The 16,287-nt window shown below is 40.6% G+C and overlaps 1 protein-coding gene and 1 pseudogene across 1 annotated transcript in view; one reads left to right on the forward strand and one right to left on the reverse strand.

The window, feature by feature from the left end:
* CALCR (calcitonin receptor) overlaps positions 1-16,287 on the forward strand; it is a 150,106-nt gene that overhangs the window by 129,820 nt on the left and 3,999 nt on the right. The window contains exons 10-13 of the mRNA XM_067746397.1: positions 5,666-5,726; positions 5,806-5,872; positions 8,118-8,336; positions 10,691-10,732. Coding sequence (XP_067602498.1) covers positions 5,666-5,726; positions 5,806-5,872; positions 8,118-8,336; positions 10,691-10,732 — 389 coding nt within the window. The remainder of the gene's footprint in view (positions 1-5,665; positions 5,727-5,805; positions 5,873-8,117; positions 8,337-10,690; positions 10,733-16,287) is intronic.
* Positions 249-1,827, reverse strand: LOC137228587 (ragulator complex protein LAMTOR3 pseudogene; annotated as a pseudogene).

Genomic DNA, 16,287 nt, shown 5'->3' on the forward strand with positions numbered 1-16,287 from the left:
TTCCTGTCAATCCATCAGCAGGACTCCTCTAGTGAAGGTTCAGGAAGTGGAGTCCAGCTAAGCAACAGACATAACCACATGGGCCTCCAAGTAGAACCTACCTGACCTCACAGTGCATGGCAATGGCTTTGAAAAGCGTATGGTGGGACTGTTTGAGGTGTGGCTACTTCTTCTTCTTTTTTTTTCAAGGTTCATGGATGAGGTTTATTTTCCAATTGACAGTTTATGTTAGGTGAAACAGTCTCCATACCAGACGAGAAACAGTCACTTATTCATGTGGTTGAAAGAGTGAATTAAGTTAATTGTAGTCTTTAAACGTTTAAAAACAGTCTGGGGGAAAAAAACCTATGTAGTGCTCAAACTGTACTTTTAAAAATACTATTTTATTTATACTCCAGTATGAAAAAAAGGGCTATACTACCATGTTTACATACATACCAATATTGGAAACAATTCAATAATGAATCACATCTAAATTTTATAAAGAATACACAAACATTAAAAAACACCGATTGGTTATAGAAGGCAGAATAGAAGAAAAAACGATCAGCTATCATTTTCATTTCCATTAAAGAGCAGCACCCTCTGAGAAGAATCAAATCAGTTAGTAATACTCACCTGTACTGCGAAGTAATATATACAAAGGAAAGTTAGTGATTGTACTGATTCTATTACTTCTACTAAGCTATTTTAATCTTCCTCACACTCAATGCAAAGAAAATAATATGAAGAAAAATATGTTCTCACCATTCACAATAAAAAGAGTCCGCTTCCTTCTGCAGGCCTGGCATATTGTACAATAGAGAGCACTTCATGGCTCACGTGGATCAAAGTATCATTTTGATTCTGAGCCACCGAATAGAATCTCATGCGTATTTGGTGACTGGACTAACTCCATAGGAGCTGTGATAGATTGAACCATTTCTGTGGAATCCCCAGACCTCACAAATAAGAAAAGGCCCTACACAAGCAAAAATGACAATCAGTCTGTCCATAAATTCTATCTATAGGCTCTTTCTCTAGTGTAAGGTGGAAAAAGGGGCCCTTTCTTGAGTCCGTGGATACAAGTGTTGCTGTAGTCTACAGATTGCTGGATTGACACTGTGTCTGTCATAATGAAGATAAGGTATACCTAGAAACCACTGCCAGATTAAGAAACTTCCACAGCTTGTCTCAGTTCTTCAAATAATGGAGCAAGTTCCTTTTCTAGGCTGACGATTAGTCCTGTATTAGCATTGCTGCTGGCTATGAAACTCACCACCAAAGGTAAACGATTGAATTGAACCAATCTGGTAGGTGTTATAGTAACAGGTGATACTTTTAGTTTTTGAAAATCCAAGTTTGCTCCCTTGGTCTGTTGCAAGGGCAGAAGTAGACAAGGAACCAGGTCCCAAAGCATGCTCTGGGGCATTATCATTGGCCACTTTAATGAAAGGCACTCCGCCTGTATCTGATACAACAATACCATGGAGCCCCTCAACACGTGGTGATTTTTTATACAGGAATCGTTGTAGGTAATCCGCCATCATGAACCCCTTTCTCTGGCAGGATCAATCTCCACGCCTGGGTTTCTGGGCTGCCTGCTTCTCTGAGCTGTCACTTCAGAGGACAGCTTCTGAGACAGCTTCCTCTAAAAGCCGCTGTCACGTGATTTGTGAGGTGTGCCTACTTCTGTACAAATTGACTAAGGGTGCTGAGGTCCCTGGGGACTCTCTAGAATTGTTCCCTTTCCCCGAGGGCTGCTAAAAGAACAGCTCCACTGGTGGAAGGGAAGCAGACAGATAGTAAGGCAGTGAGAGGGACAAAGCTCTGGGACAAAAACACATGCAGTGAAACTTCCAGAGTGGAGGAGGATCCCGAGGGCCATTCCACACTGTCTGTAGAGCCAAGAGCTGCCCTTACTCTCCACTGACAGGGTGACTATGACTCTTGGAGCAGAAGCTGTGGATTGCCTTCAGCTAAGCCTGACTTTTAATGCAGCGTTTGGGGGAGCCCCTAAAAATATCCATAAGAGAGGCAAAATTTCATGAGGGAGGATAATCCGAAGACTTTCTGAAAACATCACACTTTGTAGTTAAACCCCTGCCCAACAATTATTGTTACCAACTGTAAAGAAATGCCTCAGGGAAGCCATGTAAGCAGCCCAAAGTCTTCTCCACAATTTACTCCAGGGATGGCCCTATGCAATATTCGTTTACTGGTCAACCCTCCCTCATAGGAACACATGGATTTTAACCAAGTATCAATACATTACCCGAACCCAATGGGATAATCCTTTAATGGTGGGTCAATAGGGCAGATATTTGGGTTGCCTCAAAGTTGAACTGATGATGCTACAGCTCTTTGGTTGTAAGTAACAGATAATAAGATATTCTAATTTAGTCAGAAAGAGAAATTCTCACACTCTAGAGCATCTCATGGAAGTCAAGAGCCAGAATGCAGCAGGGCTACTAAAAGGGCTGTATCCTGGCAACAGCCCAGCATCCTGGATTTTTTAACCATCCAGTAAGGTTAGAAATCAAGCTTGTGACTATCCTGCCCATCCCCCTCAGGTGCTAGGTCCTCCTGTTTCTCCCTGTCCTCAAAACAGGCCAGCATACAATCAAACTTGTTTTTTGTTGTTTTTTCTTTTAGTCCCAGCCTTTCCTTCCCCTGCCCTTCTCAGCTTCATACATACCTTCCCAGTGATCTCTAGTCTTCTGAAATTGGTCATGCCAGGAATCAACTAGCTACAATTTAATTCCCCCCAATAGCAATTCTGATTATCACAATAATAATGATTGGTACTGGTCAGATGCCTTCAAACTGAAAACCTGAAAATAACATCCCCCCGGCCCCCCCCAGACACCATTCCTGTCTGATCTAGTTTACTTATTTCCTTTGAAGTAAAATGTATGGCATACTTCTTGTCCCAATTTTGACTATTTAAAAACATCTGTCTGCCACACTCAGAAAATTTCTCATGGAAGCAAAAGGCTGCAAATTTATTCTTGCTTGTGACATTCAGCAGAGATGAGAGCACCCTGGAAGGAGCAATTTCTACTGCTCTTTCCATACTGATGCACTGTGAATTCGTTATAAAACTTTTAGTATCATCGTAGTCAGCTCTTTGAAGACATCTGCTTAACACCCATGTTCATGTGTGTTACAATTCAAAGGAAAAAAGAACAAGCTGTTGTATCAAAAAGAAGGTAATGAAAATAAGTAAAATATTTATGGGATATCTTAATCAGAGAATACTTAAAACTTTATCAGAATGATTCAAGTAGAATCCTAAGGAATATCACATTCAGTAAGGTAAGCACAGAATCGTCCATTTAAAAGAATGAGAAGGATTTAAATTCCCATAGATGTTTAGAAAGATAGTCAACAAGTATAGTTCTAAAATGTAATTATTTTTTTTTTTTAGCATGCCTGGGCTAAATCTATCTTTCTCCACTCCTGCACACACTAAAATTCCACCAAACTCTTTACCATTCAAAAATCACAGTACCACATCTCACTTCTGAGAACAAAATTGTAAGACAGCTATGATGACTTCTTTTAAAGCAATAGCCTTCTCTTAGAACTTCAGGCAAGCATTATCTTTGGATGGGAGGAAAACAAGTAAAATTACAACCAAAATAAATTCTCAACAAAAATAGTTTCACAGAAACTTTAAAGAATTTAATAGAGCAGAGAAGAAATTTCTAGTGGATATTTTTATTGTCCTTTTGAAATTATTTTCACACCAAAACAGTACGATGGCTCCTAAAATTTAGCTCCAATGCCATGAAATAAGGTGTAACCTATGTTTTGAAAAGTTTGAAAGTGGGACAGCAGAAAGTTTGACCCAAGAAAGCTACGTCCTAAGACCTAACTTTGTTTGCAGGTGACGTACATCTCATCCATTCATTTCAGCTGTAATATTACCCACTCCATCTCAAAGAATTATAAGAGACAGTATGAACATCACCCTCTGGGTGAAAAGTATCTGGTGGTGAACTTCCCCCCAACAGAAAATGAAAAAAGGCTTCTTTCAGTAGTTACTTCCTTACAAGTCTGCACTGGATGGCTTACTGGTCAATTTCTCTCAGATCGAAGTAACTTCAAACACTGAAGTTTAGTTCTCAGAAAAATCATTTATTTTACAACCCTCTTCAGATTGATTCTTCGCCTTGCTGTTTCTCCCATTGTTATAAATCAAAGAAGGAACTCCCCCACCCATGGGCTTTTATAATGAACAAGTAGAATTTATCCAGCACTCCTGAAGAAGAATCCTGGGGAGAGAGGATTATTCTTACTCTGACCATCTTTACTGGGTGGGAAAGGTTGTTATGACGCTTGAAGCCTGGAAGAAGAGGAAAAGGAAAGAAAAAATAAACTGTAAAAAGTGACATCATGGCTAGAGGCAGGTGAAGAGCCCTAGGAATTAACAGATATGGGTCTATACTCTTCTCTGTATTAAGTAAGAATCACATTTTCCTTTCTACAAAATGACAAGGTGGAAGTGAAGTCTCCATATTGCCTCTCTTGCTGTCTAATTCTAAAATGTGTATTTCAAAGTAAAGTCAGTGAATTTCTGATTCTAAACCTGAGTGGGATGTTAGAACTGCTGTGAATAAAACACAATCATGTTTTGTGTTAAATAGACTCAAAATTCTTCGAAGTCAAACATTTGATGGTCCTATTTTGAATTATATGCTTCATGAGTTAAGAAGCTGAGATGGTTCTTTGGTGAAAACTCAATGTTCTGAGTCTCTTTTTGCATATAATTCACAGAAAATAAAAGTGTGGAGGTCTGATTCACTTCTGAGACACATTTCTTAACTGATAGTAGTTTTAAAAACTCTGTCTACAAATGCGTCAACCAAATCAAAAAGTTTTCTATTGTGCATGGGTATATTTGAGAAAAAGAATTTTTTTTTTTTTTTTACAAAAGTTACAACTTTACTCTAGATTACTTTTATAGAATAAAGGTTGATTTTTAAAAGATTCAGACTGACAGGATGCATCCCCAGCAGCTATCTCCATCGTTCCATTTATAAACTCAAAGCTGTTTTTGACTCGTTCTTCAAGTTTACTCAGGGAAGTAGATTCTGAGCGGCTTTAATAAAAGGTCCTGGAGCCAGAACTTACAGAGGGTAGGGTATGTACTAGCTACTCTGAAGTGTTCTTGTTGAAAGAAAATAGGATCAATGCACATGATATAAACAGAAAAACAAAAAGCCCGGAAGAAATACTGAGAGCACAAAGAAGTCTTTGGAGCAATCAGACTATGGCTTTCATATGCCATCTCAGGTCCCTTCCCTTCAGGACAACCCACCTCCCCTGTGTAAGAGAGCCCAGTTCACACACAATGAAAAGCATTCTGGTCTCAATTAATAGTCATCATCATCATCATAGACATAACAATGGTATTATGGTCATAGTGAGAATAATAATGTACCTACCACACTGGATAATTTGTGAAAGGCTTTTAATTATCTGGATGCTGTTAACCAAACTCTCTGACAGCACATGATGTTCTAACTAAGAGCATTTTTACCTGGTTTGACCAAAGATAATCTGCACAAAAAATCAGGGCAATATGTTGACAAAACATTAAATTTGCCACTATTCTTGAAAGTAAACTACAATTTCTATAAAACTGTAGTTACAGCTTTTGTACTTTTTCACATTTTAGGGCTCCCGCTGGTGCCAACCACTGCCCATGCTATCGCAAGGGCGCTGTTATTCAATGACAAGTAAGTATTGTGGTTCTTAGTTAACATATTTGAAAATAAAATGCAATTGTATTGATGTATTCCCTCCTCTTTTTTTTAGCTGCTGGCTGAGTGTGGACACGAACCTGCTTTACATCATCCATGGTCCTGTCATGGGGGCATTAGTGGTGAGAATTGCTTTTTAAATCCATTATTAACAGTTAATTCAATGATAATCTATAATAAGAACAATTTGAGTCTTTTTAAAAATGATTTTTATTTACTACAATTGGGTGGAGGGGCATAAGGTCATTTCTATACAAGCCATAGCAACAATATAGGTGTTCTTTTTTTTTTCCAACAATTCTATAAATTCTCCTAGTTAAAGACCAAAGGTCAGGATGTTGCTGATAAGAAAGCGAAAGACCACAAAGTCCCCCTGCAGCATTTTTCCCTGGGCTTTGCCAAACTAAACCATCTTCCATTTCACCTTTGGTCCATGAGCCATCATCATAACTACTACTGAACATGCACTTAGAGCATTTCAGGCGCTTCACATACCTTGCCATGCTGTTACTAATAGCAGACCTTCCAAGTGGATACATTGAGACATTTTACTCATTAGGAAAACTAGACCCAAAGACTCAAGTAAACTCACTTAAGATCACATGACTAAGTAAGAAGTTGGGCCAGGAGAAAATATGACTGTCTGAATCTATATGCAAGCTCTTTATTTCCACCCATGGTTTACTGTATGTTGGCCATCATCAGAACCATCAAATTTAAAATTTAGACATTATTTTCCCCATTAACCTCAAAGATAGTGTTTTCTTCAGGTAAGAGTAAGAAAAATAAAAACAGTCGGAGTCATAGACCATATTCTGCTCCTGCACTGAAGCAGCATCCATTAGTAACTGATGAAATTGGGTTATCACCCGGGCTGTCTCCTAACTTTCCTGGCCTTTCCAATGCAAATTCAATTTCTTTTGCCATTTTTCAGAGTAGTGGTGTACTTACTAGTTCAACTGCACTCACAAGGACCTACTAACGTGGGTCTTGAATATTGACACAACACCCCATAAGAATTCAATTTTTATTAAAGGTCTCTTTCCTTTCTTGAATTTTTGGGGTAATAACATTTACTTCTATTCCAGGTAGAAGAATTATTCTAATTATTTTAAAATAAATGATCAATTAAATTTTAAAAACAACCTTGGTTTTAAAACTAATCTTCACAGCCAAAAGTAATTTGTGATCCACTAGAATGGCTGATATTAAAAAGTGACCGTACCAAGTGTTGGCAAGGGTGAAGAGCAACTGGAATTCTCATATAATGCTGGAGGGAATGTAACATGAAGCCACCTCTTTGGAAAATAGCGTGGCAGTTTCTCAAAGTTAAACATACACTTACCATATGAACAGGCCATTCCACTCCTAGATACTTATTCAAGTGAAATGAAAACATGCCCACACAAAGACTTGTATACAAGTATTCACAGCATGCTTATTCATAACAGTCAAATTTTGGAAACCATTCCAATTTCCATAAACAGGAGAATGAATAAACAAATTATGTATATGTATTATTTATATAATGCAGTACTACTCAGCAGTAAAAATGAATGACATGCCAACACACACAACACAAATGAATCCCACAGATAGTATGTTAAACCAAAGAAACCAGACACAAAAGAATACACACCATATATTACTCCATTTCTGTGATGATAGGAATCAGCAGTTGCTGGAGGTGGGGTCCGGGAGTTGTTGACTGCAAAGGGGCGAGAGGGGACTTTCTGGGGTGGTGGAAATGCTCTTCTCTTGCTTGGAGTGGTTGTTACACAGGTACATACATTTGTCTAAACTTCCCAAATGTAAACTTAAAATCTCCATTTTATTGAATATACATTATACCTCAATGAAGTGATTTCTTTTGAAAAGTGTTATTAGAAAAAAAGCCTGGGTTAGCTTTCTCCACTGCATAAGCTTTACAGATAAATTTTTCAGCCTTCCTTTTACTTTCAGTTAAGTAGTCCTGCCTAAGGGAAAAATCTTCATAATGAAAAGATAAGAAAGAGAAATCTAAAAGTGTCATTTATGACTTCCTTTGTAAAAATTATAAAAACCTAAATAAAGAATAAAATACCTTCCTTAGAGTTGAACCTTATATACTTACATATACAGGAAATTATTTTCTCATATAGGGAAAAAGGGGGGGAAATGTTAATTCACGTCTGTAAGAGTATTTGGCTCTACTGATGCTCCGTGTTCTCGTAACACGGAGCCGATTATATTACCTCTCAGGCAGTCACTTGTGTCCCGTGTAGGTGCTATCTGCTCCCCACACTGGATAAACGAGAACTGAGGGAAGTGGTGTCCTTCAGGGGTGCTGACCTGGAGAATTTGCTCAGAACGATCATATCTTTGCAGATCAACTTCTTCTTTTTGCTCAACATCGTCCGGGTGCTTGTGAAGAAAATGAAGGAATCCCAGGAGGAGGAATCGCACATGTACCTGAAGGCGGTGAGGGCCACTCTGATCCTGGTGCCCCTACTGGGGGTCCAGTTCGTCGTCCTTCCCTGGAGACCTTCCCACCCAGTGCTTGGAAGGATCTACGACTACGTGATGCACTCTCTGATTCACTTCCAGGTAGGGAAAGCACTTATGCAACCACTCACTCAGCTAGTTGGTGCAGGGCCCACAGTTTTCTGGGGCTCCTCTGAGATGAGAATGACCCTTTAGAACACGTGTTACCCGGAAGGTAACACGTTACCTTCTCTGTCTCTCTCACTGTCTGCTTTCCCACGTTTTGAATCTTAAAATTGGGCAAGGAGACAGGAAACAGGAGGTATGAGCTTTGAGAATACATCTTTAGAGAACAAATATATTTGTCCAGAGACTGACCCACTGCAGAGCTACTCTCACAGTGCTTTTTTTCATTCATTCATTCATTCCCTTATTTATTTATGGCTGCGTTGGGTCTTCATTGCTGCGCGCAGGCTTTCTCTACTTGCAGTGAGCGGAGGCTACTCTTCATTGAGATGTGCACGCTTCTCATTGCGGTGGCTTCTCTTGTTGCAGAGCACGGGCTCTAGGCGCATGGGATTCAGTAATTGTGGTACTCGGGCTCAGCAGTTGTGGCTCATGGGCTGTAGAGCGCAGGCTCAGCAGTTGTGGCACAAGGGCTCAGTTGCTCTACGGCATGTGGGATCTTCCAGGACCAGGGCTGGAACCCGTGTCCCCCTGCATTGGCAGGCGGATTCTTAACCACTGCGCCACCAGGGAAGTCCCTCCCACAGTGCTTTTGAGCTTTCCTTCCCCTCCCCAGCATCCGAGGGCCACATTTGGTTTTGCTTTATTGAGGGGACTGTTGAAGACCAATGTAACCAATGCCAATTGGCTTTCCAACCTGGATTATTATCAGTATAGTCGCTAATGCCATGAAAACACAGGGCAGAGAAGCAGATGTTTCTATCAGTGTGAAATGCCAACACTGGACCCCGAGCTGGCATCTATATCCCTCTTAAACTGGAAGCCAGTTTCCAGTCACTTCACTTCCTTGCCTTGGCTCTGATTAGAGAGGTCAGAACCTTGGAATACCTATATTTTAGCCATCCCTACAATGTCAGGCAGACCACAGAGAATGGGTATGGCTGACACTCTCACGCTGTCCAATCAGAAATCATCATAATTATAGCTACCATTCACTAATATGTAGCACTTCATGTGTGAGGTAAGCATTCTCATGCCTATTAAGGATAAGGAAATGGGCTTTTCTGGTTAGTGGCAAAGTCAGGAGATATAACTCTAAAGCTGACCTAAAATCTCATAACTTACAGCCTCCAAGCCAACAGCCAAAACTGTGAAGGAAACCAGGTTTTGTGAGCACTTTGTTGCTTCTGCTTTCCCATTACTCCCAGGACCCTCAGCTGGTCCCACCCACGCATATACTCTGTCTCCCATACAGTAATTTTCAGACCCTCTTTTCATAAATACACATTGAATTGTTTTTCCAGGAGCTGTAATGAATTTGCACAGAGCATCCACGCCTCCTGCTCTGTCACCCTCCGTCTGTCAGAGGGATGTCAGGAATCCATCTTTGACAGTTTAGTGACTACATAGGGAAATGTATCCAGGTCTCTTCTCATGTGGGAGAGAATGGAGCAGCCTCTTGGGGGTCGTCCCAGGTGGTCCCATGTCTGCCACACAGGGGTGGAGAGTGGCTACCTTGTTTCCGTTCACTTTGCTTCAGATCCAAAGCCTCGTTGAAGGCACAGTGTGAGGTACTTTGAAAGCAAGGGTGGGACATGGTGTGTCCTAAGGCAGAAGTGGGTCTGCTACAGGCTCTTAGGCCAGAGTTCTGCTGTCTCAATTATTCATGTCCAATTAGTTTTATTTTCTACTGCTGAGGCTTAATGTGAAGAAAGAGGTCAAGATTAATAGGGCTTAAAATTAAGTTTAGGAATTATTTTAATAATCTGATCTATTATTTTGGCCATTTCTATAGGCACAAGGAATCTTATGAGTAGTGACCCGAACCTCAGAAGTTACTTAGTCCACGTCCTTATTGGAGAGATGGACTTAGCTGTGGGAACAGTACTGCACTAGTTCACCATGAGGACACAGGGCAGAGTCAGGCCCACAGCCATGCACTGACTGTGACACTTGTGCTTGCAAAAGTTTTAGGTACAAAGATTCTTTTCAAATCCCCTGTAACCAGCATATTCTGCTATAAATCTCCACGTTAAAGGCCGTAATATGTTAACCAGATTGACGAGAGCAGTCTTTTTAGCCAAGCAATAGAATCCTAACGAGAAAAAGGCATTTCTAATGGAATATTCTTGTAGTGAAGCACTGAACATGAGTGGTAGTGACTTTCATCGAGCCCTGACTTGCTATTGCCGTAGTGAAATGTTCCTCTCCAGGTCGTCTGTTTATATGGATTACTGACAACACAATGCACACAAAAATAATTTCAACTCTCTTTTTCCTCCTCTTTTTAGGGACTCTTTGTTGCCGTCATTTACTGCTTCTGCAACCACGAGGTAAGCGTGTGTTACACGTAATACCGTCACTCGTGTATATAAAGCCAGCACTTTACAGTCTCCAAAGGGCCTCTGTGCACTTTTCATTTGCTCTCACTTCTACAGGTGACCTTACAGGGTTTCATGACTAGCTGGATCATATTTTTTTCCACTACTGCAAGTTGAATCTTACCTGTGCTTTTGTGTGGTACAACTGAAGATATTATCCAGACAGGTAGCTAAATTCTCATTTCCTTGGATGGTACCTTAAGCTGGTCGGCACCCTGAGCAGCAACAGTGAAAGCTATTCTGGATTCCCGTAGAATCGAAGTCACATCCCCATTCCCTTTGGAAGACCCAGCTCGTCACTAGGGCAGAACCAATATCCAGCCAGTTTGTCCTGGTTCACTGCCCTCTTTTCCAGTTGCTTGATGCCAGTGTCATACCACTTATTCAACACTTTGAAAATCACCCTGGAGTTAAGACTCAAAAGGGAATAAGTAATTTGTTATCTGAATATTTAGATCAGTAAAATCTAGAGATCCAGATGGCCAGTGTTTTAAGGGTTTTTTTAGCCAGAGTTCCCTTTCTTCCAATGATATCTTGCCTGGGAGCCCAATTTGTAAAACAAAAGTGGAGCTGCTTAAATTTGTACCAAAGAACTTCCAGGGCTTCAAAGAACATGATTTGAAAGCTCCCTCATTTTTCAGGTGAGAAATCTAAACTCCGGAAAGATCACGTGACTTGCCCAATGTCACAATCATAGTTTATAACCAGGACTAGAACCCAGATTTCCTGATTTCCAATTAAATGGACTAAATCTTCCACTGCACGGCATTATGTCTATGACTCCTTCCTGAAGTTTTGTTAGTACGCTTTCTTGAGTTATATGTCTCATAACTTTTAATGTAAAAGTATTTGTGATAATTTTAAATTAATTCCTATAAAGAATAATTTTATACCAAGGCAAATCACATTTTGTTAAAAGATCAATGGGGCTTCCCTGGTGGCGCAGTGGTTGAGAGTTCGCCTGCCGATGCAGGGGACACGGGTTCGTGCCCCGGTCTGGGAAGATCCCACATGCCGCGGAGTGGCTGGGCCCGTGAGCCATGGCCGCTGAGCCTGCGCATCCGGAGCCTGTGCTCCGCAGAGGGAGAGGCCACAACAGTGAGAGGCCCGCGTACCGCAAAAAAAAAAAAAAAAAAAAAGATTCCAATCCTGTGTGGTCATTTTAAGGCCCGCGTGTGTGATGTGCTGCCAGGGATCTTCCGAGGAAGATCAACAGCTGTTGCTGTTGATTGATTTTTTTTTTTTTTTTTTTGCGGTACGCGGGCCTCTAGCTGTTGTGGCCTCTCCCGTTGCGGAGCACAGGCTCTGGACGCGCAGGCTCAGTGGCCATGGCTCACGGGCCCAGCCGCTCCGCGGCATGTGGGATCTTCCCGGACCGGGGCACGAACCCGTGTCCCCTGCATCGGCAGGCGGACTCTCAACCACTGCGCCACCAGGGAGGCCCTAAAGTGCCTTTTAAGAACAGTAAAAACTAATAAATAAATAGGGCTTAGGTCACCCCATCTTTATATCAATTTCTGTGAATGAATATCCCTGTCTTTTGAGTTGGCTCAGGTGGCATACAAAATAAATGTTTTCATCTAAAATAATATCGATACAGGGCTAATATAAAAATCAGGTTCAGGATGGGCATACCTTGAAAACACGAAAGGCTTGCATGCATTTGTAAAAATACTTCAATACTGATTGTGTCTTATCCATGATGCTGTCTTTGAAGTGGCAGGCGTAGAAAGCAAGGCCAGAGGTGCTCCTAACAATTGAAAGTCTCTAATTCAAGTATGTTACCTCTGCTTTTGGAAGAAACCATCCCCATTTTAGTTAGTATCATGTTACTGGGGGAATGTACCAGTGTGACATTTCTAGTAACACTAACTGAGTACTCTGCCAAATGTCGTATCAGCTCAGCCCCATGGATTGCAGGCATCTGGGCCTCCTGTGAGCTTACTGTCTTACAACACTGAACATGGGCAGGGCACTTACACATGCGGAAGGTGATTTCCAGCTGCATGGTTGTGATCAGGCTTTGCCTGGCTGAATGTTACATTTTAGCAGAGATCTAGGGAGCTAATATGTCAGTTCTACAAAGAAGATACAGGTTTTAATTTTTGTTTATTATCCATATGTTATCAGTGACTCCTACTATGGAAATGGATCAGATAGTCAATGGGTAGGTTAAAAGCAGGAAAGGAATTTTGAGGATTACAGTACAAGGAATCAGGAGATAAGCATGAGAGCACGCTTATGTAACAGACATTTCCCACAAATTTTCCAAGAGTGTGGACATTGACCACCCAATCATTTCAGTAAATTGTTAATTAAGTGTCTAAGAGACCACAAAAAGATGATTACACCTATGGAGAGGCTCAGTTTTTCTAAGCAGTAGCTTAAAAATTGGGAGTACTAACAGCACAGTGCAGGTTTTCCATTTTTCTTGCCCATGTACTGTGGATAAAATAGTTTGTGGATCAAAGCAGCAAGGTCTAGAAGGATCTCAATTTAATAGTCACAAATTGAAATGTGTGAAACCTAAAATTTTGTTTATTTGCTGTAACTTAGCTTGCTTTGAAGAGCTCATTCCACCAGCCTCTAATAGTTTACAATAGTCTCTTTCTAGAAAATATTTAGTTCAAAAGCCTTTGAACAAATGGGCAGCTGGTTTCCAAGTATTATGCTGGTACCCCCTGTTGAAGTTCATGGTGGCTCCCCTCACTTCTGAGGACCCTAGAGATCCTTTCACTCTGCAGGCCCCAGCCCTATCCTGAGACACCAGTCCTCCCTTCCAGGCCACCTGAGGAGCCTGGAAACTCAGGCCCCTTTCTTCACCTTTGTGAAGGGCCTGTGAACCTGTCTTTAGTATGTGCCATAGTCACTGCCACTCCACTGCTCAAGCACCATGTTGGACCTGGTACCAGGCCAAGAGTGGGACTTCTTTACAAGGCTATCAATTTTCAGGACTGTGCTCTCAGAAGCAAAGAGAAAGACCTGCTATACAGGAATGTTTCTGTTATTCCTTCCTTTCTTCTCTCCATTTTTTCAAGTATTCCCTCCATGAAGTGGAAATGCAAAGTCATTTGTGTCTCTTTATAACTCTCTCTCCTCTTCCTCTGGTGGCGGGGGGACTGGAAGGGCTCTGTACTCACCACTTCCCCTTCCTGTCTATAAGGGACTCTCCCTATGTCATATCCTGCATGTTCGCTATACTATTGCTTTTATTTCTTTGTCATATCCTGCATGTTCGCTATAGTATTGCTCTTATTTCTTTAACATCTTTATTGGAGTATAATGGCTTTACAATGGTGTGTTAGTTTCTGCTTTAAAACAAAGTGAATCAGCTACACATATATATATATATCCCCATATCTCCTCCCTCTTGCGTCTCCCTCCCACCCTCCCTATCCCACCCCTTTAGGTGGTCACAAAGCACTGAGCTGATCTCCCTGTGCTATGCGGCTGCTTCCCACTGGCTATCGATTTTACATTTGGTACTGTACGTATGTCCATGCCACTCTCTCACTTCATCCCAACTTACCCTTCCCCCTCCCCGTGTCCCCAAGTCCATTCTCTAGTAGGTCTGCGTCTTTATTCCTGTCCTGCCCCTAGGTTCTTCAGAACAGTTTTTTTTTTTAGATTCCATATACATTCATTAGCATACGGTATTTGTCTTTTTCTGACTTACTTCACTCTGTATGACAGACTCTAGGTCTCTCCACCTCACTACAAATAACTCAATTTCGTTTCTTTTTATGGCTGAGTAATATTCCACTGTATATATGTGCCACATCTTCTTTATGCATTCATCCGATGATGGACACTTAGGTTGTTTCCATCTCCTGGCTATTGTAAATAGAGCTGCAATGAACATTGTGGTACATGACTCTTTTTGAATTATGGTTTTCTCTGGGTAAATGCCCAGTAGTGGGATTGCTGGGTCGTATGGTAGTTCTATTTTTAGTTTTTTAAGAAACCTCCGTACTGTTCTCCATAGTGGCTGTACATTATTGCTTTTAGTAAAGTTCTATTTTCAGACCACTTCATATGCAAAAATAAGTTTTTCTATTTAGAAATTTTTTCTCTCAATAAAACTTAGTTTTCAAAAATATTGTCTTTCTAGAGACTCAAGAAAGCTTTGGGACTCAAAGCTAAACAAGGATTTCTTTGTCCTAGACAAAGGAAAAAAAAATCAGAACTCCTGGGATAAATCCCACTTTCCATTCAGCAGCACATAACTGCAAGTGCTTATAATGAACTTAACGGGAAAACAAAGGCCAAAGATAAAAACATCCAAATTCAACCACGAACGTTCCAACCTGAGTTTCTTTTTTACAAATATAGAAATGGAGGCCCCAAATGTTATCAACCTTATACAGTTAGTTAATAGTAGAGCCAGGTGTAATAATTATGTCTTCAAGCCATCAGACCAAGGCTCTATTTTTTAAAGTTGGCAATAAATTGACATAATCGAGGAAATGTGAAGTGATCTGTGTTAATTGCTTTTATAACGAGCAATGAATTTATGTAATTCAAAACTTTGTATATTATATACTTACCCCATGGGCAACTCCTTCCATTTCTGATGCTTTTCAGGAGCAACCAGAGTCTCCCCTGTATTTTTCAGATTCAATGCCCACATTCTTGTGATCAAAGCAGCGTTAGGCTCAACCTGTGGTATTGCAGGAGATAATTGCCCTTATTAAACTGTATTAAATTGAAGTGTCTTTCACATGCTGCTAAGGGCCTATTCTTACATGTGTGGTTTACAAATGGAAGCAGACTGCCATCTCCACACAAAAGGATAGGTTATAACTTTGGAATACAATTATAGGAGGCTATGAACATTTCTGTAACAATTTAAAAAAATTGAAATAGACTTCAAACTTTTTGGCCTCATGCTGGGTACTTCAGTAGTATGCATGGATAATCCAATGGAGATTGTTTTGAAAGGACAGATGAGGCAAAACAAAGACTTCCTTTTTTTTCCTGCTGGGCACTGTCTGCCTCGGATACCTCTAAATATCTGTGTTGCATTTTAGCTATAAAGACAATGTTGGTATTTAAGAGATGCTGAATCCACAGAAACTATCAGTTCCCTTTGTCTGGGGACATTGCTTCTCCAAAATTATGCTGAGCCAGTATATTTCCTAATTCCTCAACAGGGCACTTGATAGTTCCTAGATTATAAACCTGGCATTTAAGGACCTGTTTAATAGACGGTACAACCCAAATAAAGCATCACTATCTATCTCTTTGTTAGTCTCAACAGGAAAATACATTGTAAAGAAATCCAAAGTTCAAAAGAGAATTGGAAAGCAATTTAAATATTTACTAGATTCATGAAGGGGTACTAAAAGAGAAATTTCATTGCATGGCAAAAAGTAAAATTTACTCACGTTTCATCTGAAAGTATAACTCAGTAGGGATGCTCTTTCCCAGATATATTCAGCTGTGGTTTCATATCAGTCCTTTCTGATATAATCAGTCTAGTCTCTCTTCACTTCTGTAGCTCTCCC

This window comes from Pseudorca crassidens, chromosome 8 (assembly GCF_039906515.1).
Source record: "Pseudorca crassidens isolate mPseCra1 chromosome 8, mPseCra1.hap1, whole genome shotgun sequence".
NCBI lineage: Eukaryota > Metazoa > Chordata > Mammalia > Artiodactyla > Delphinidae > Pseudorca > Pseudorca crassidens.